This window comes from Cimex lectularius, unplaced genomic scaffold (assembly GCF_000648675.2).
Source record: "Cimex lectularius strain Harlan isolate CLEC.00 unplaced genomic scaffold, Clec_2.1 scaffold84, whole genome shotgun sequence".
Taxonomy (NCBI): Eukaryota; Metazoa; Arthropoda; class Insecta; order Hemiptera; family Cimicidae; genus Cimex; species Cimex lectularius.
Window position 1 is genome coordinate 1263506 of NW_019392631.1, and position 19199 is coordinate 1282704.

Genomic DNA, 19199 nt, shown 5'->3' on the forward strand with positions numbered 1-19199 from the left:
CAGCATAAATTTGTTGGTGGTTTAAGATTTGGGTGTCTTATATTTCCAAAAAATATTGTTATTTAGATAGTAAATAAAAATAATATAATAGGATTGAAACCGGAATGTTTACTAAGAATAGGATTTTTTTTCTTTTTAACAAGAATACATGAACCCTCGAGGTGCCAGTGTTTTTGAAAAAAAATTGTATGTAGAGTTCAAAAGCAGATAGTCGATTCAAACCCAGGACCTTTTCCTTACAGTAATGACCGCCATGTCACACCTTACCGTTGCGGCCACTGATAGAGTATAGGATTAGTCGCAAAACAACAATGCAAAGCTCGCCAAATAAAAATGTTCGGCCCATTTATTATTCTTTAACGCTTGATTTTCATTTAATTCCTAATAGTTTTTTAAAAATGTACTTGATGGATTTAATCACAAGGGTAATAAAAGATATGTAATAGGGTATGAGCAACTTCAAAGTTGGAAAAATTCTTCTTTAGTTCATTCCACGATGGACAAAAATTTTAACTAGTACAGACTACCAAAAGGTCATGAAGAAAAAAGTTGAAAAAGTAAAAATATAGACAAGTGTTAAATTATATTCAGCTGTCAGTTGAGTCTCAAATAAATGTTACTGTAGAGGCTAGAGAAAGCCTCGAAATGCATTTAAATAAAAGCATATGTAATAACGTTGAAAAAGCTTAATAATATCACCCAAACTCATGGAAAATTTTCTTTTTTTTAGCTTATTCACCATTTTCTTTACCTTAAAAAGTTCAGATCAGCACTCGACCACTCCTCAGTCTTTTTATTATTTGTGGGAGATTTTCGCCTAGCTCAATTAGGCAATATTTTATGTGTTAATCATTGTTATTCTATGTTTTTAATATATTTTGGATATTACACAAGTATAATTAATCAATAATAGTAATAATTAATTATTCTTTTTATGTAAGGTCTTGGTAGGAAAAATTAGTGCCACAAGCGGGATTCAAACCCATGATCTTCGGCTCAATACACCGCTGCTCTAACAACTTGAGCTATCGTTAGAAAAGTGGCGTATTGAGCCGAAGGTTGTGGGTTCGAATCCCGCTCGTGGCACTAATTTTTCCTACCAAGACCTTACATAAAAAGATTAAATTAATTAAAAAAAGTAATCAGACCTCTAAACAGAATGAATAGTAATAATGCTCACCCAGCTTGTCAATGTAATCATAAATATTTTGTTCCATGCTTTGTAGTAGTTTTTTATGTGTTAATAATTGTTATTATAGTTTTAATATATTTTGTATTTTAAGGAAGTTTAATTAATAATAGTAATAATGTTCACCTGACCTGTCAGTGTAATCATAAATAATTTGTTCCATGCTTCGTAGTAGTATTTTATGTGTTAATAATCGGTATGCTATGGTTTTAATATATTTTTTATATTATGGAAGTATAATTAATTAATAATAGTAATAATTCTCGCCCAGCTTGTCATGTGTCATCACTGAAGTTTCTGACGTCGATTGCACAGGGATTGGGCCGACATGTTCAACATGTAGCCGTTGTACTTCGCGTTGCTTTTGATGATTGATGCCAGTCGCAAGAGCAAGACGTCCAAACGCGGATTTGGACTGGTACATTCAACGCATTTCAGACCCGGGCATATCGTTGAACGTCCCTAGTACACTTGCAGGCTCTAACGCACTCGGCTAGCAAAGAAATCATGAGCAATAACAGCAGCACTGCGCTTTTCGCCTGCTCCAAGTGCTTCACAAAGCATCCATTCGAAGAGCTTTCGTCCGGACAGCAGCTTTGCAAGGTGAGCTTTCTTCCTCCGCCTCGGTTTTTTTTTTTTTTTTTTTTTTCAAGCGGGTTTTCCTTTCGATAAGAAAACCCTTTCGTCCTGAGGGAGGAAGCGGCCCCTACGCCTACTAACGGCGAGGAGAGTCGACTCGGTTGATCAAGAGAGTAAACAATCTTGAGCAGGCTTCCTTTTGAATACTGCAAATCGTTTGCATAGAATTCTCGTCCAAAAATGATTTTAACGTGATTAATGAGAGCAAACGGCCGTGATTTTTTTTTAATTACACAAAATACTTTTAATTTATCCAAGCAAAATAAAAAATCCTTTATGTATTTTATTTTTTGTTTAATTTACATACTATTCTAGTTTTGATTTGCCTAAGATCTCAAAAACAGAAATTTTGTAAAAATTAACTAGCAAAAACCTATTGTTTTGTCTCATCCTTGAATTTGTAGTCATAACATAATATAATAACAATTAGTTTAATTATAGTGGGCGGGATTTAATATAATTTATTTATTGGAACGTGCAACGAATGTCAGAAATATTTTGGACAATTGAGGCCAAAATGTTTGTTTTGCAATTTTGCGGTTCCAAGCTTTTGACATTAATGAATTTTTTTTTACATTTACCTTAGTTCATCCTGGTCGTTTTTTTTTTAAATATTTTTTTTAAACCTCAGGTCCATTTCAGCATTTATACATATACAATAAAAGACACAAACCTGACACTTGCATTCATTTGTTTATTTTCCATAATTTCCAGAGCCATTTATCAAGTGAGTTAATTGGTTTTTTAAATAATTTTCTTTGATGCAGCAATTTTGAGTAAGCAAAGTTTAAAATGTGTTTTTAAGTCGAGAAGGTCTCATTCGGGCAGATTCTTTGACCAATAACGAATGTAGTGTCCGTTATATAGCCCAAGACCTGGGTGTGCTGCACTCCATCATACACGATGGTCTACAGCGGTTTAGGACCACCAGAAATCTCAATCGATGAGAGGTAGTGGTTGACTGTGATGTAAGATGGCTAGTGACAATCGTTTTATTGCTCTTTTCGCTCAATGGAACCATCATTTAATGGCTTTCTTGACGGTCAACTCTAAATCTCTCGAAGTCCCTAGACATCCTGCATCAGGTCCCCTACTACTGAAGAGGCATCGAGTAGAGAGGTGACTATTCGCAAATCAACAGTGGTGTTGTTTTGACAGATGAGTGCTGGTTTAGCTCAGACAGATGACCAGGGCCATGAGTCGAGAAGTCGTGGAGAATGCTCGGCTTCAAATACCATACACGAATCACAGCCTTTTCAAAGACAATGAGTTATGGTATGGGGTGGAATCAACATCCATGCCTGTACCAAACTGATGGATCTTTGTCTGCACTATGGTACACTGAAGAAGTGTTGTCCTATTCACTCCATTTATTGGGGACCAATGCATGATAATGCTCAACCGATGTAGCTTGAGTTGTCACCCATTTCTTGGAGGAAGTTGGGATTACCAAAATTAATTGGTTGCATGTTAGTTTTTGGTCAATAGACCACTAAATATAATGGATTTATTAATTAAAATAATAAATTGTTATCTAAAATGAAAAATTACAACAAATGCGTTAATTTATACGTACACAATCAATTGAATAATAAAATGAGTAAATAGATTTAGGATAAAACAGACTCATTAACGATGCTAAAGAGCCAAGACTTTTTTGTGCAGGAGGAAATATGTTAAGCCATTTGGGGCTGATGAATAGAAAATAATTTAACTAAGTGTACATTTAGCCCATGGATATTCAAGTTGTCCAACTTAAACATGAATTCTTTCCCAAAACAATACATACAGATCGTAGACCAGATTGATCATGGGATGGTCAAACTAATTTTGTACATTACCCAGGCCCTCCCACCTCTTCTTATTATTTCCACTTATAATATTGCAAATGTTCAATGAAATAGTAATAATGGGGTAGTCCATAGTGAGACTATAAAAACATATCACATATTAAAACTACGTTTGGAAACAACTCCAGGGTTTCTAGAGGGAAAAATTGGCTTTTGGCCTTGTCCTTTGGGTTCAAATTCAGGGCTGCTTAAATTGAACTTGTAATCTTCCCAGTGATGAGTTCCTGTGTCAACGCCTTAACCCTTAAGTTTGAGCGCAGTCCGTAAAGCAATGTTTGTTTATATAATTGTGTGCAAAAATATTTTATTTATAATCATTAGAAAAGAATTCATAATATCTTATAAGACCTGTTTCTTTATAATTCTATAATTAGTTCTTTTGAGTTAGGCTGTGAATCACGGTTTTGGAGAATTGTTATCAAATAATGATTTTTGTAGCCTGAAGATGTTGAGATATTTTGTATAAATGAAATTTGCTTGCGCTTAACACTTAAAGATTAAAATTGTAGATAGATTTTTGTAAAACTATTCATAATTTTGAATTGGTCAACATACTTTAAACTCGACTTTGAACAAAACTGACTCCAAGAAAGAATAAATACAAGTAATTAAGGTTTTCTGTTGAGATAAAAAAGTCAATGGCACGAGTGGGATTCGAACCCACGACCTTCGGCTAGATACGCCGCTACTCTACCACTTGAGCTATCGTGAACTTAATCCACTCGGGTTCGAATCCCGCTCGTGACATTGACTTTTTTATCTCAACTGAAAACCTTAAATAATTGTAAGATATTAATTGGTCAAGCAGACAACGAAACTAGTGAATTGAATAAATACAGGGTTTTTTAGAAATTCAGTTAAATCCCTTTTCTTTCATTAAAAGTTCACAGGTGAATCAATATTCTTGACTTTGCTGATGACTACTTTGCTAATGTCTACATAAATGCTAATTCTAATGATAAAATTGACGGCATAGAAATCCAAGCGCAATGCTTGGAAAATATTTTATACCAAACATATATGGTGTAACAATCTTTGTCAATATATAATGTAATATTTGAAAGTTTGTACTTTTTTATTGTAATAATTTTATTGGCTTAGTAGACCTGTTGGATGTTTAGGATTGTAGGATTAAGTAGGAATCAAAATTATTTTTGCGAACTAGTAACTGCAAAATTTTAAAAAATTGACATAACCCTTTTGGATTTTTTATTCAGGAAAACTGAATAGTTTAGAAAGCAGATTTAATATTTATTGTTTAACCAACTTTATTTGGCAGTGACAATTATGAATTGTGAATAAACTAAATTGTTGAGGCTGATTTATTTGTTCACAGGACTGTCGAGGGGCTTTCCCAGTAGTAAAATGTACTTATTGTAGATCAGAATTCCAGCAAACAAAGTAGGTAGTACCGTGTTTTGATTTTATTTTCGAAGTTTCACAGCTTTCTTTTTTATCGCTCATTTTTCCTATCAATAGTAAAACTAGTACAAGCACTATTTGCACCAAGTGTGAGCATAATGTGAAGCATTTTGGGAAGCCCACTGCCTGTGAGTACTGCAACATAATTGCAGCCTTCATAGGGAACAAATGTCAAAGGTGTACCAATTCTGAACGAAAATACGGCCCGCCTGTCACTTGCGAGCAGTGCAAACAGAAGTGCGCTTTCGACAGAAAAGATGACGACAAGAAGGTAACATTTGAATATTTTACAATCCCGTCAGTTTGGTAATACTAGCATGTATAAAAGAGTTTCAACCCTTTAGACAAATTCATTGATTTATCTAAATTTTTGTTTTTGTCCATTCATTTTTGTATTTTATGTGTATATTAGAATTGCTTTAATTGTTCCTTTTAACATCTTTTTCAGGCAGTATTTTTCTACAGTCTGTACTGTTCTAAATGGCTTCATTCTTCTGAATAAAGCTTTTTCTGGGGCTTACCCTACTTTTTACCTTTTCAGGAAATGCTTTATTTGGGACAACTCATGTTGGGTGATAGGCAAATCTAATTGGTTTTATTTTATGTGTATTTTCCATCATTTGTGAGGCTTGGAACTTTTAAGACTAATTTTTTTTATACATATGTGTTTTAATTACAAATTATTTTTTTGCAATAAATAACCTTATAATATATTAAGTTTCTACGATATTTAGTTTTAATAATGTTGTTTGCCTCTTAATAATGGTATCATATGTTGAGATTATCTTTTGAATTAATAATTTTATTTAAATATTCTTTTTCAGTCACCCTCCCAAGATCCTTCCTTTCCAAGTTCTCCTTCCTCGATCAAGTTGAGTACACTACTCATATTGTACATTTTAAGTTTCTGTATATCTTAAGTATTTCATTTTTTGTTATCTAAGTTATTATATTTAAAATAAAAATGAATAGTGTTTTGTTGTGTGAAGTTATTCAATATGGTTGTTGCAAATCATTAGTTGAACGATTGTTTATTTGATAATTATAGGTCGATGGAAAGCTGCTATGTTGGCTTTGTACGCTCTCATACAAAAGGGCCTTGGCGAAGACAAAACAAACCGAATCCGAAAGAAGGGCACAGCTTAAATTGTCTTCTCGGCCGAGTAAAAGCAGAGATAGGTGAGACAATTAATAGCTCGAAATTGTTTTGATGCATTTCGTTTTTTTTGTTTTTAAAGGCTTAGGGGGCACAGCAAACGGCCGAGTCGAGTAGACGTGACAAAAGTTGACATAAGCCGTCATGATTCGAACGATTCGAGCTCACTACCTCCGGCGACCAAATTGGCCAGGACTGGAAACCACAGGCTGCCAGGCGATGTCCTTGACCCGCACTCTTCCGATCACGTTGTTGCAATGACACAACTGAAAGAACAAATGGCCTCAATGCAGAAACAGTTGGCCCAGAAGGATGCTTTGCTTTTATCAAAAGACAAGCAGGTACGAGCAAGTCTTATTAATTTCTGTCACATAAATAAAGTTTTTTTAAATTTTTTTAGATAACAGAATTGAAAGCCAGCCACTTTACAAACGAAACAGAACTTCGTAACAAAATGCTGAATTCAGAAAAGGAACATGAAAAGAAGGTCGAATCGATGTCTATTAAAATTAAATCCCTCCAGAAAGAAGTGGCGACGCTCACAAAATCAAACAGAAGAAATGCTCTCAAAGAAAACAAACTGAACAAAATTGACAATAACAATGACACAGCAAATAGTGGAAGTGGTACAGACAGTCCATTGCCTTAACATATTTATTTGTTTTATTTTTCAAGCAATGTAGAGCTGGCTCTCAATATTTTATAGTTAATCTAATTTTTTTCCCCACTTTTAAGACTACTTTCGGATGCTTATACAAATTTTTTAGCATATATTTTTTGAAACTAGATTGTTTTTATACAATGATAAAATCTAGATGAACATTTTTATTTTAGCTCAAAAGTGTAGACATATTTTAAGACATTCATTGGAGTTTTAAAATGAGGAATTTCTTTCCTTTAAGAGAAACATTGTTTATATATGTATTTTGAATAAATGTGATCGATTGTATTTTATCAGTATAATATTGTTTTTATCTCTGTAAATACTACTTATTTTTTAATAGCATTACTTAAATATTAATAATCTGGTGTTAATTTTTTCATTGTGTAATTGTTATACATATGAGATAGTTTCAAAAAATTGTAAATAAACGATTCTTGTATTTACATCGGACTTTGGCCCTAATATCCTTTGTCCATAAAACGTTAAAATTTTACTATTCATGTCTAGAATATATTTCTTATTTTGGCCAAAACTGGCTGTTTAGCGCGTTCCGAATATGTTTGGAATTAACTACCTCAATTGTAAGTTATTGTGCTTAACATTTACATGTGAATTTAATAAATCGTTGACTTGTAATTTGTAAGTGTATGTGGATTCAGTTTAGGATGTTACAATTTTTTTTTTTTTTAATAAAGATTTTATTTAGAAAATACTTTTTAATCATATTCTTTTGTCTGTATAAAATTAAATTGTATAAATTATTTGCGGGGTAATTACTTAAGTTAAAATTTAAAAACTGATTTTGAACGGGTCTAGTTGTAAAAACAAGATCATATCACTATCTGCAATCTTATCTGAGCTGGTTTGGTAGTAAATAGTTATAGATTTGAGAGTTTGTACTTAGTTTTGTTTAAATGTTGTAGTTAATTTTAAAACAGAAATAACAATAAAAAATTATATTTCCTGGAAATGACATGTCAGTATTTTTCTGAATCTTTTTCCCTAGTGTTTATTCGATGTTTGTGTCTCATGAAATGCACTATATTAGTGTTTATTTATTTATTATAATTGTTTAGCTTTTTGTTTTATAACTGATAATTATTGTACTTAGTACGAATTTGAAAATATTAGGAAAAGAAAGCCATTATAATAAAAAGAAATTAGTTTCAAATATTTGTTTCCTCTGTGAAGTAATCAAATGGGAAATGTAAATAAATGATTATATAAGATTAGCTTAATTCGTTTGGCCTGTTTTTCTTCTCCCACTTGTCCGTATCGGGCTGAAGGCATTGACCTTATTTCCAATAAACTCACACTTTTGTAACCTTTTGAAGTTTTAGCACAAACTAAAGTTTTCTAATGACCCCGAGATGGTACTTCAGTTCAGCTTCCAACATTTGTTCAAATACCCTGTCGACACTGTTATGACATCCTATATTAATATTCATAAGCATCAGGATGACTGTAAAGAAACTAAAGATCTCGGAACAACGATGGAAGGTATGTGTATCCATTATTTATTTTAAATAGTATATGCTTATGTGATACAACTTAATTGTAAGTCAATTTGTATAATTATATCATATTCTGTAAATAAGATTGGGCTTTGTGATCAAATTTAAATTTGTTAAGAAAAAGTACCAACAAATTGTAAACAGCTTTTGTTTTTACTTTGTTCTTACAGCCCGTTACAACCCAGTGATGATTTATTTTATTGTGTATAAATTCTGGCTGTATTGTTAACCTACAAACGTCCTATTTTCGTTTCTGAACTCTGTGGGTCATGTAACTCATTTTGAAAATGACTCCATCAATGCTGAATACTTCCAGAATTTACAAGCATAAATGTATTTTTTAGTTTTTTACGATGGTTTACAACTGTCATATCAACCCTTGAGGTGCTGGTGTTTTTAAACAAAGCCCAATTGCAAATATGTCGGGTTTGAAAGCAGGACGACTGGGTTTGAACCAGAAACCCTTACTGTCATGAGTGCTGGGTCAAAATTCAAACCATTGCAGCCACTGACGCCCCTCCATAAATGAATTTTTAAATACTTTTAAGTTTAATTTACACAGATACAGTTATTCGTTCCAAAGCTTATAATTATTTGCATTTTCGTAAAATATTGTTATATGGTGGCACTATTTATTCGTATGTAATTGCATGACTATGCTGGGATGTAATGGTTGTAGATGTAGATGTAGATGTAATTTCAGAGTATAGCATGCGCCCTTTAAGAGCTATTGTATCCCCCGTGCTTTGTCTAAAGCACATGCACATCGGTGAGTCCTATTTTATCAAGAAACTTGATTAATAGGCCTGGTTTCAATGGTTGAAGCTCTTCTATGGTCACATAATACATCCCAAAACATTTCTTCCTGCGGGCTAGTGTAGCTCCGCAGTTTGTTAGTAAATGTGTTGGTGTCTCTTCTGCCTCCTTGCAGAATCTGCATGTGCCATCTTGGATTATTCCAATTTTCTTTAATTGTCCATTTAATTTGCACTGTCCTGTTAGGAATCCTATTAGGATTCGCAGTCTGTTCCTGCTTCCTTTGACACATTCTGTAATTTCTTTCCTACCAAAATTGGTTAGAAGATTCTTGGATTGTCTGTGTCCAATGAGTGAATTCCATAGTCCCTCATTTTCTTTTTGTCCTTCTGTCTGAGATACTCGTTAATAGTGTGGATTCCTATGCCACAGAAGGGTTCAGGTCCTGTTAGCGGTATAGCACCCCCTTTTCTTGCAAGGGTGTCCGCTTTCTCGTTGCCTTCTACTCCCATGTGTCCTGGGACCTAGCAGAGGCTGACTTTATTCGGCATACCTAATATGTTTAGTTTGGTTTTGCAGTTCGGCACCATCCTTGAACTAATGATATTTGAGCTTAGTGCTTTGATGGCTGCTTGGCTATCTGACATGATAGCTATATTCTTGTTTTTGTACCTTTACTTAGGTTGAGTTGGGTACATCTTTTGATTGAATCTCAGTTTGGAAGATACTGGTGTGTTTTCCCATGTGTCCTGAGTATTTGGTTCCAGGTCCAAATACTCCTGCCCCTGTACCTTCTTGTGTTCTAGATCCATCTGTGTACCAAAGGATGGTGCCATTTTTAAAAGAGTTGTTTCACTCTCTTTCCCATTTTTTTTGGTACCTAGGTTTATTCGGAAGTTTTGGTTAAATTCAAACATCCTGTTCATGTCGTCTCTTGGAGCCATGAGTAACAGATGGTCTTTCCATAGTTTGTTGTTGTCTCTCCATTTCAGTTTTATTCCTGTTGGAGATTTCTCTTTGGTAAAGTTGATGATGGTTTTCTGTGCTGTCCTTATTATCACGCGATGTAGGGGGATTAATCCTAGTATCTTTTCCATGCTAAGTGTAGGACTCATGCTATGCAGATGCATGCAAGTCTCTGTATTTTTGTGAGTTCTTTTCTTTTAGTTACTTGTTCTGCTTTATCAGCCCAAGCTATAGCTCCGTATGTAAGTAAAGGGCTTACTATCATGGTGTTCATCCATAACAGGGTTTCCGGTCTGCATCCCCAGTTCCTGCTATTCTTCTGCACACCATCAAAGCTCGCATCGTCTTCGTGATGGCAGAGCCGATGTGTTTCTTAAATGTTAGTGTTTTATCTAGTGTGGTGCTCAGATATTTGACCTCATTTTTGATTTCTATCACGGTGTTATCGAGTGTTATTTCCCTCATATGATTACGTTTCCTTTTCCGTGTAAAAGTGACTATAGTTGTTTTATTGGGGGTTGATCCCCAAGTCAGCGGTTTTACACCATTCTTCTGTGATTTTTAGTCCCTCTTGGATAATATCGCAGAGAGTTTCCTCGAATTTTCCCCTGGCAGTCAGGACTATGTCATCCGACGTAATGGTTAGGGCAATACATTTTTCCTACACAAAGGTTCATAGTGAGTTTTTGATTTTAATTCAAATCAAACTGAGATAAGTCAATGCAGGGAAGGCATTTTCTTGGGTTTTCAGACAAAATTTGTAAACCAATAGATTGACAAAGTAAATGGACCGACTATTGTATTATGGTTAACAAATTTTTTTTATCCTTCTAATGTTTGATTTTTAAAGCCTTTAATAATTTAACCCTGGGGTAAGCTGCCAAGATACCACGGAAATTGTTTCGGATGATGAAATTTTTTTTTACATCAGTCAAATTAATAAAATCAGGAAGGTCAAACGATTTTCCAGGGCCAAATTATAACTCTTTTGTTGGTTTGGCAGTTGAAATTTTTTACAGACAGTGTCTGGAACTTATTAAAAATCAAACAGAAAAGGACATCGGGTTTTTAAATGAGGAAAATCAAACTATTTCTTTGGAAGAAATGAAATGTTTTGTAAGAATTATGATTCTCAGCGGATAGGATACGGTGCCCATGTAACTGAGAATAAATTGCCCGATCTAAATATCAAATTTTTTTAATAATACCATGAGAAAAACATGTTTATAACTATATCAAAATTCCTTCACTCTGCAGACAATTTTATAGGCTCAAACGACAAGGGATACAAAGTAAGGGAGCTTATGACTGAAATAAAGAAAAACTGAATAAATTTTCATAACCTTACAATATTTATTTAGATAATTTATTTTTATTATTAAATTATTTAATTAATATTTATTGTTGTGTTATTTAATTACTAATTATATACATTGATCATTGAAAAGGTACTTAAATATAGTTTAGCTAAAAATTTTGTATGTTGTTTTTTCAATATTTCTATATATCAGAACTTGGTTTTTATTAAATTTCTTTGCTCTCATTTGCCCAGCTTAGCCATGGCATTGTCTAATTATCGTGAAATGACAAGGGATATATTAAAAAAATATATTTTTCTGAATTACCTTAGCCCCTCATAAGACTTTAAAGTTTCATTAAAATATTTTACCAAAATATTTGTTTATGTGTAACATTTGTCACAAGATCAAGACATTAAATTTACTTTAATTAATTATATTTTTTATCGTAGGTCTTGGTTGAGATGAAAAAGCGAGCATCACGAGCGGGATTTGAACCCACCAGCTGAAGGAGCTAGTGATGCTAGATTTTTCATCCCAACCAAGACCTTAGATAAAAAATTTGATTCATTAAAACAATTAATAGTCAATTATGATACTAAATAAAAATATGGATTAATATATTAGATTAACCAAAAAAAGAAAAATTATTAAATATAAATATTTTGATTCGCAGGACCAGATATGGAGTGTGTGAGAAGAAAACTAACATTAGAGAACTTTTTTTCATCTTTTTTCCAAAGAGTAAGTATTTATTTCATTGGAAGGTTTTTGGTTTTACATTAACAAAAACAATATGCAATTAATTTATATTTTAATAATATTAACTGGAAATAGATTTCACCCTACAGTCTATAAAAATATGTACTTTGATGTTTTTGATCTTGTTCTTGTTTTTGTACGTTTAAGTTTAAAGCTCTTGGACAACAAGTAATGCTGTATTAACACTGGGCTTAAAAGTGAAGTGCATAAAAGTGGAACCTCACATGGGCAACCATTCACACACAAAAAGACAAACACACACAGAAAGTTGAAAACATCAATATAGAACGATATGAGTAATCTTTTGTCTGCATTTTGCAAGTTCTCCTAAGCTCCTTCCATAGTTTCGATGAGATATCTCCGTCTATGTACTTCTTATTTTTAATCCCAGTCTCTGCTGCAGAACACTTATAAAGTTTCTACATCCATTGCATTCACTGTGCAAAGTTGAATTTTGATCATTTATTCTTGATCACCGTACAACAGAATAAGTTAAAATAGACAATGAATAAAATTTAAAAAGTCTTCAATTGTAAAAGTATTTTAAAGTTATGCAGAATGTAAATATTGGGAGGAGTGGAAGAAATTCTGAAAAATCTGCACCGACATCTGCTTGTTCAAACATGTTTGTTCCCTCAAAATAAGGTCCGCTCTGCTTCTAAGCCTAAGTCAGTTAAGCCCCAAAGCATAACATATAATCTAAACATATTTTCACTCTCTTATTTAAATTAAAAAAAAAAAAAAAATATATATATATATATATATTATTATTTTTTTTGACTGGGGCTTCCGACTTCTAGGTCATTTCAGCCCCCAACTAAGTCTATATTCTATTTACTCTTTCAAACACTACATTCATACAAATAAATACATCCATACAGTACACTCATTCCGTTTGGTCGGTGGAGTACTTGATATTCCTCCACCAACCTATACTTAAACTAATCTAGATTGGTGTTGATGGAGTACTTTTATAAATATTCCGCCATCAACCCAGAACAACACTCTTACATTCTCAATGTCGCTCTTCTCTCGAGGGGTGATGATGACGTTATATTTCACCCTCAACCCTCGCCATTCACGCTAATAAATATATGCACTCAGACAAAACATATAGACACACAACACATAAGACATTATATACAATAAAAAAAACCCAATTTCCACTAAAAAGCGGAACAGGGGACTCTGAAACTCGCTACTGTGTTTGAGAACTCTTCTTAAGTACGGCAGCATGCCTACATGCGCTCTATATGGAGCCAAGGCATGACACGCCTCTATTATGTGGAACACATCGAGCAACCTTTCTCTGCATAAGGGGCACCTGCACGGGCTTTGGCCCAAAAGCAGGTGCCCATGTGACAACCGTGTATGGCCAATCCTCAGTCGGGTGAGGATGATCCCTCGTCTCCTGCTCAGGTTCTCTGAGGGCCATCTAACGGTCGTGCTCTTGACTCGCAAGACGACCCTGCCGACTGATGCTGCCATCTTTTTTTCATCATATTTTTTACTGCGTGTTTAGCGTCAAGGGGCCTGATCACGATGGTCCGATCTGGAGAGTGGGACGTACTGGCTTTCGCCGCCTCGTCCACGCGTTCGTTACCCTCCAGGCCGACATGTCCGGGAATCCAGACAACAACCACCGTTTTGCCGAAAGGCTCCAGCTCTGCGTATTTCTCTAACAAGAGCACGACGAGAGGGTCCACAGAGAACCTGTCATGTATAGCTCAGAGAGTCGGTACAAACGAGGTAGGCTGAGCCCTCCCTGGTCCACAGCGCCTCGAGAGGGTGCCAAATCACATACAGCTCTGCTATGTGCTGCAATGAGGTGGCCACTCCCTCGCTATACACAGCACACGCCACACCATCGCCGGTCTTGGCCCCATCTGTAAAAATCAGACGAAAACCGGCGTATCTATTTCTATGGTCAAGGAACTTAGCCTTGTAGAGGTATGGCGGCGTACACGATTTGGGCAAGTTCGCCAGATCGTCGTGGACGAGTACGGCCGGAAAGCACCATCCCCAGCGCCAATCTGACCCTAAGGACTCACCGAAGCACTCTCTTATTCATTCTCAAATAGGAGAGAACAGGGTATTGCTGGTCAAACCACTCGTTTTACATTTTACAAATTTTATAATTATGTTTACAATTAAAAAAAAAAAAAAAAAAAAAAAAAATGGTTGTAGCAAGTGAACTAGAATAATTTTCTCACTGAATAACTGTATTGACAACTTTCCACCTCAACCATGGAAAATGAGGCACTGTGAAGAAGTTAAAGGGACCAGCAATGCCCCTTTCTCCCCTACATTAATTTCTAGAAACACCTCATTCAGCTTTACTCAAACCAAACTTGTTCCATATATTTGCTTACATTCGCATAAATAAATACATCCATCTCAAACATATAACCCAAACCACCATGTATATGGTTTTTACGAAAGGATTTACGATCAAGGACAATTCTTATAATTCTTATTGGTGGCATGAGACATATCGTAAAGTGTTAGGTAATGATATGGAACTAAAGTTCCTCAAAAAAGTACACCAGTAGACTCAGTAATTAACATATGGAGCCATGGGACCTTCCATAATTAGGAACAAATGAAAAACATGTAGGCTTTGGCTCAATTTGTGTCTGAGTGTGAAACTTATGATTTATATATTGTTATGTTGATTCTATTTTAATAATAATGTTGTATTATTATTTTACATTAAGGCAAGAATCCATTCCTTTTAATCTCTTTTTAAATTTTTTTCTTGTACAAAACTGTCAATACAAGCCATAAATAAATTTCAGATAAAACTCCTTAAGAGAGATACAATTGAGATATATGAAGAGGTATGGTCATACGCAGCTGAAAAACAATATTGGGTCAGAACGAGAAACATTTCCTGGGAAAATGAGCTATCCATCGCTAAAACTGTATACGTGAGCCAGCACCATAACAACCACAATTGGTAAATAATTCAAAACCAAACAAAAACAACCAGAAAGTCATACCAATTAAATGTCCGATACTTTATAATAATTTTGTAGGGCTGTCTGGGACGAAACGACGGTAGTGGATCTAGGATATTTTGGAAAAATGGGCTTAGCGCTCGAGTTCTACCTGAAAAGAAAATTGGAAAAAAATTCACTGAGAGATATAGAGATTATGAGTAATATAATGAAAGACAGCGAATGACTGCAATGTGCCGTGCAACAATAAAGAAACTCTCTAAAAAGAAAAAAAAAAGAAAAATTATGGATACAAATTATGAAATATGTACATACTAAGCAATTGTGTGAAAAGTAATCAATGTAATACTATATGATTATTGCTTAACTTCATGTAATACAAGTTCTCTTATAATAATGTAATCATCCCACTGACTGTTGATAATTTGAGACTGGGGATGCTAATCAGCTATTCTTTTTTAAGTATAATTTACTTTTTATTTTGACAAAGAATGGAATCACCCATTATTCATTAGTTATTTTTAAATTTAAAAGTTTCTAAATAAATTATTTTTTAAAAATAATATATTGGTCTTATGATACCTAATTAGCCACAGGACCTTTCTTAACTTTTTATAATTTAATTTAAAAGTTATTAGGAAAACGATTAAAATACAATGTGATATGACTCCTAGACAAACATGCCACACATATGACTTTTACTGGTATTATGTAAAAAATATATCACACGTAGGTTTATTTTAACATAATCACAAATCATAACTAATCTGTGATTTATGATTGCGCATGCCTGAACACTGACTGATCACTGATTCTTAATTCTGATGGAACGCCTAAGTCCAATTGCGGACTTCTGCTGAAATTTGTCTGTAAAAAAACCTTAAAATCAATCAGTTGATTGTCTTTCATCTAGCCTCCTTTTATGGACACTTTCAATTTGCGTGATGTTCTCACATATTATTTTTGTATCAGAATTATATCTCAGAGTGCTTACAGTAATTAGTTCTGGGACCGCAGCATTCAAAGAAAGAAAAACACCTTCAATTTTCAAATTTATTTGAGATAATGCACATGTTTAAGTTTTTGTAAAAAAAGGTTTATTTCTAGAGTTTAAAAAAAATAAAATAAAATAAAATAAAAACACATTAACAAAATTCAAGTAATTCATGACTAAGTATTATGTATTTTACATCTTAAACTACTAATCATTATACAGTGAAAAATGCAATATACAAAAATGGTTAAATATAAATGTAAGTTTATATCTTTTGTTTATATGTAGATTTATCATATCATTATGAACTATTTCACTTTGTCCAACTTTATATACAATATTGTATTTAATACTCGTCTAATTGTTGTTCTTTTGTTTTTTATCATATGTTATATTTTATAAAATTATATTCAATCATTTTCTCTGTATAATAGTTATTTCAAGATATAAAATACATAGTATAATTACACTTGTATAATTCCTTAACATTTAAAAAAATGTATTTTTATTTTATAAAACTTTTTTAGCACTAAAAAGTCATTTTTATTTTTGAAAATGTAAAAATTATTTTTATTATATTTAAAATAAAATTTAAATAAAATTTATTTGTATAAATTATATTTTAAATAAATTTGAAAATTAAAGGATTATTTTCTATTTTATTAACTTGTTATACTCTCCCTTTTTGTCAACTCATCATAATGTGTAAATTATGAAATTCTTTTTAAAAAAATGCATAACGATGTTTTTTGTTTATTTTACATTTATATATTACATATAAATCTAGTCCTTAGTTAAGTAAGACTTTGCAAACTGATGAGAGCAAAAGCACTGGGAAACATCTGCGTTTATCTCTGACTGCTAGACCCTAGTCAAATCCTCGGACTGTTTTGCTGGTCAAAAATCGGTGGCTTAAAAACGCGATGGAATGGCCGACTGACAGTTCGAGTTTGTGTTTGGACGCGCGATGGTACAAATTTTATATAATTTAACAACAAAGTGACTACGATTCAAGATTAGACACCTGTCAGCTCACAATTTTGACATGAATTTATCATATGTGATATATTTACTAATTACTTTAAAAGGCTATCATATGTGTGATATCTATTATAGTGATTTATTGAGCAAATGTGTAACAGGAGTGATGTATCAGTTAATAATATTGCTCCAATTATATCAGGTTGTTGAACTTATTAGTATTTTTTGCTTATATGCTATCATGTTTTTGAAAAAAAAAATTTTGTTGTACATTTTCAACCACTTAGTATGATAAGCACATATTTGATCTTATTTTAGAGTATAATAACCGATAAAATGATTTAGAAAATATTACAGGAAAAGTAAATAAAACATTATATGTAAATATCTGTTATAAAATAATTTTGTCATAAAATTATGTGCAAATATATTTTTTTTTCTTAAGAAATGGAAATTTCACCCACCCATCGCCATGTCAGGGCGATGCCTACTTGCTCCCTGTAAGGGGCCAAGGCTGACACTCTTCAGTCAGATGTGACACATTGAGCAAATGTGTGGTGATTAGTGACCATTAGTCGAAGATTATTCGGAAATCGTGAGATGCGGTTAATAAAAACTTTCTAATTTCTATGCAGAAAACAAACACTGAGTGAGTAGAAATACTTTGATTGAATATAAAAAATATTTTTTGCATTGTATAAATTCACTTTTTTCCACATCCTACATGCATTTGTTAAAATTAAACAATCCCGCTCGTGCTATTGACTTTTTTATCTCAACTAAAAACCTTAATTAATTATAATATATTAATTGGTCAAGCGGTCCATGAAATTAGTGAATTTAATTTAAACAATGTTTGCAAATCCCAGGCCCTGAAGATGATTTTAATAAAGATCAAAACGTTGGCACGATAAAGAAAATGTTTTTTTGAAACCCTCATCACACCAGACCGCATCTCACGATTTTCGAATAACACTGAGCAACTTTCTCTACAAAACAAACACCTACATCAAAGTTTTGCACTATGGCAATGAAGAGGCGGACAGCCTGGCCAAAGAAGGATCAAATACTGCGTTTGTCGGGCCACAACCGGTATTACCCCACTCTATAAGCACAGCGAAAGAGAGTATTAGTTGCTGGGGCATGAAACAATTCCTTAAAGAATGGAATATGTCCCCCGGACACAGGCAATCGAAGGAGTTTCTGAAGGAAATCAAACCAAAAGAAACGAAATGGTTATTCTCTAACTCTAGGAGGGGAATTAGGAGGCTGATAGGTATCCTAACGGGCCATTGCCCCTTGAGAAGACACCTCTTCATAATGGGTACTCTACCAGACCCCTTTTGCCGCTTCTGTGAAACAAAGGAAGAAACGGCTCGACACTACCTTGCAGAATGCGATAGGTATGCTAGGGAAAGATTTGAAACTTTCGAAGGAGAGGACATAACCAAATCACTCCCCGAGATAAAATGGTCCAAAATCTTGGGGTTTGTGAATAGGTCCAAAAGGTTTGTGCAGGACTCGTGAGCCGACCAGGTCCCGGACCTTTTAGGGATGGGGTACGGGCCTACCTAGGCTTTTAACCCCTCAGGTCCTGGTCACCCGCCCTGCGTAATATATATGTATATATACATCAAAGTTTTAACCCAAAAGTTGGTGTCAGTCGGGTATAGGAAATTGTTAATGATTTTCCTGTGCAACCTAAACATTTGAGGAACTAACAAATTATGTTATGCCATCACACCTAGCACACCTTATATTTTCCATTTAAAGAATTTTTACACTTTAGCAGCCTTTTTAAACAAAAACATTATATGAAAAATTAAAGAAAGCATTTCCACCAGTTTTAAGTTGAAAAATCTAGTTCTGTTATATTGATAACATTATGGACCAAAAAGGATCATGATAGAATAGTGGGCGAAAAAGTCAAGACTGTTCTTGAGGTTTGGTTTTTAAACAAAAGAACAGAAATAAGAAGAATGAAAATTATAATTGGTCTTTACAAGCATACATTAAAATAAAATTAAATAATGGTAGGATATGTTAAA

The 19199-nt window shown here is 33.6% G+C and overlaps 2 protein-coding genes across 4 annotated transcripts; both read left to right on the top strand.

The window, feature by feature from the left end:
- Positions 1 to 1534: 1534 nt before the first annotated feature.
- LOC106662842 (protein FAM76A) lies at positions 1535 to 8153 on the top strand. 2 transcript variants are annotated; one of them, XM_024229221.1, is made up of 7 exons: positions 1535 to 1792; positions 5015 to 5079; positions 5158 to 5371; positions 5925 to 5972; positions 6149 to 6279; positions 6339 to 6597; positions 6657 to 8153. In XM_024229221.1, exons 1-7 carry the CDS (start codon positions 1697 to 1699, stop codon positions 6903 to 6905), a joined length of 1062 nt encoding a protein of 353 aa, XP_024084989.1. In that variant the 5' UTR covers positions 1535 to 1696; the 3' UTR covers positions 6906 to 8153. The 2 variants fall into 2 exon arrangements, with proteins under 2 accessions (XP_024084989.1, XP_024085009.1); XM_024229241.1 differs by lacking the exon at positions 5925 to 5972 and having other exon boundaries at positions 1536 to 1792.
- Positions 7409 to 15488, top strand: LOC112127811 (PRELI domain-containing protein 2-like). 2 transcript variants are annotated; one of them, XM_024229299.1, is made up of 5 exons: positions 7409 to 7501; positions 8255 to 8420; positions 12131 to 12198; positions 15015 to 15175; positions 15255 to 15488. In XM_024229299.1, the coding sequence occupies exons 2-5, from the start codon at positions 8291 to 8293 to the stop codon at positions 15400 to 15402; spliced, it is 507 nt and encodes a 168-aa protein (XP_024085067.1). In that variant the 5' UTR covers positions 7409 to 7501; positions 8255 to 8290; the 3' UTR covers positions 15403 to 15488. The 2 variants fall into 2 exon arrangements, with proteins under 2 accessions (XP_024085067.1, XP_024085042.1); XM_024229274.1 differs by lacking the exon at positions 7409 to 7501 and adding an exon at positions 7863 to 7896.
- Positions 15489 to 19199: the final 3711 nt, after the last annotated feature.

Coding starts and splice junctions, on each gene's coding strand:
- LOC106662842 (XM_024229221.1), top strand. CDS start 1,697: ATGAGCAATAACAGCAGCACTGCGCTTTTCGCCTGCTCCAAGTGCTTC. Junction 5,080..5,157: donor TCAGAATTCCAGCAAACAAA/GTAGGTAGTACC, acceptor TCCTATCAATAG/TAAAACTAGTACAAGCACTA. Junction 5,372..5,924: donor GAAAAGATGACGACAAGAAG/GTAACATTTGAA, acceptor ATTCTTTTTCAG/TCACCCTCCCAAGATCCTTC.
- LOC112127811 (XM_024229299.1), top strand. CDS start 8,291: ATGGTACTTCAGTTCAGCTTCCAACATTTGTTCAAATACCCTGTCGAC. Junction 8,421..12,130: donor TCTCGGAACAACGATGGAAG/GTATGTGTATCC, acceptor TTTGATTCGCAG/GACCAGATATGGAGTGTGTG. Junction 12,199..15,014: donor TTTCATCTTTTTTCCAAAGA/GTAAGTATTTAT, acceptor AATAAATTTCAG/ATAAAACTCCTTAAGAGAGA.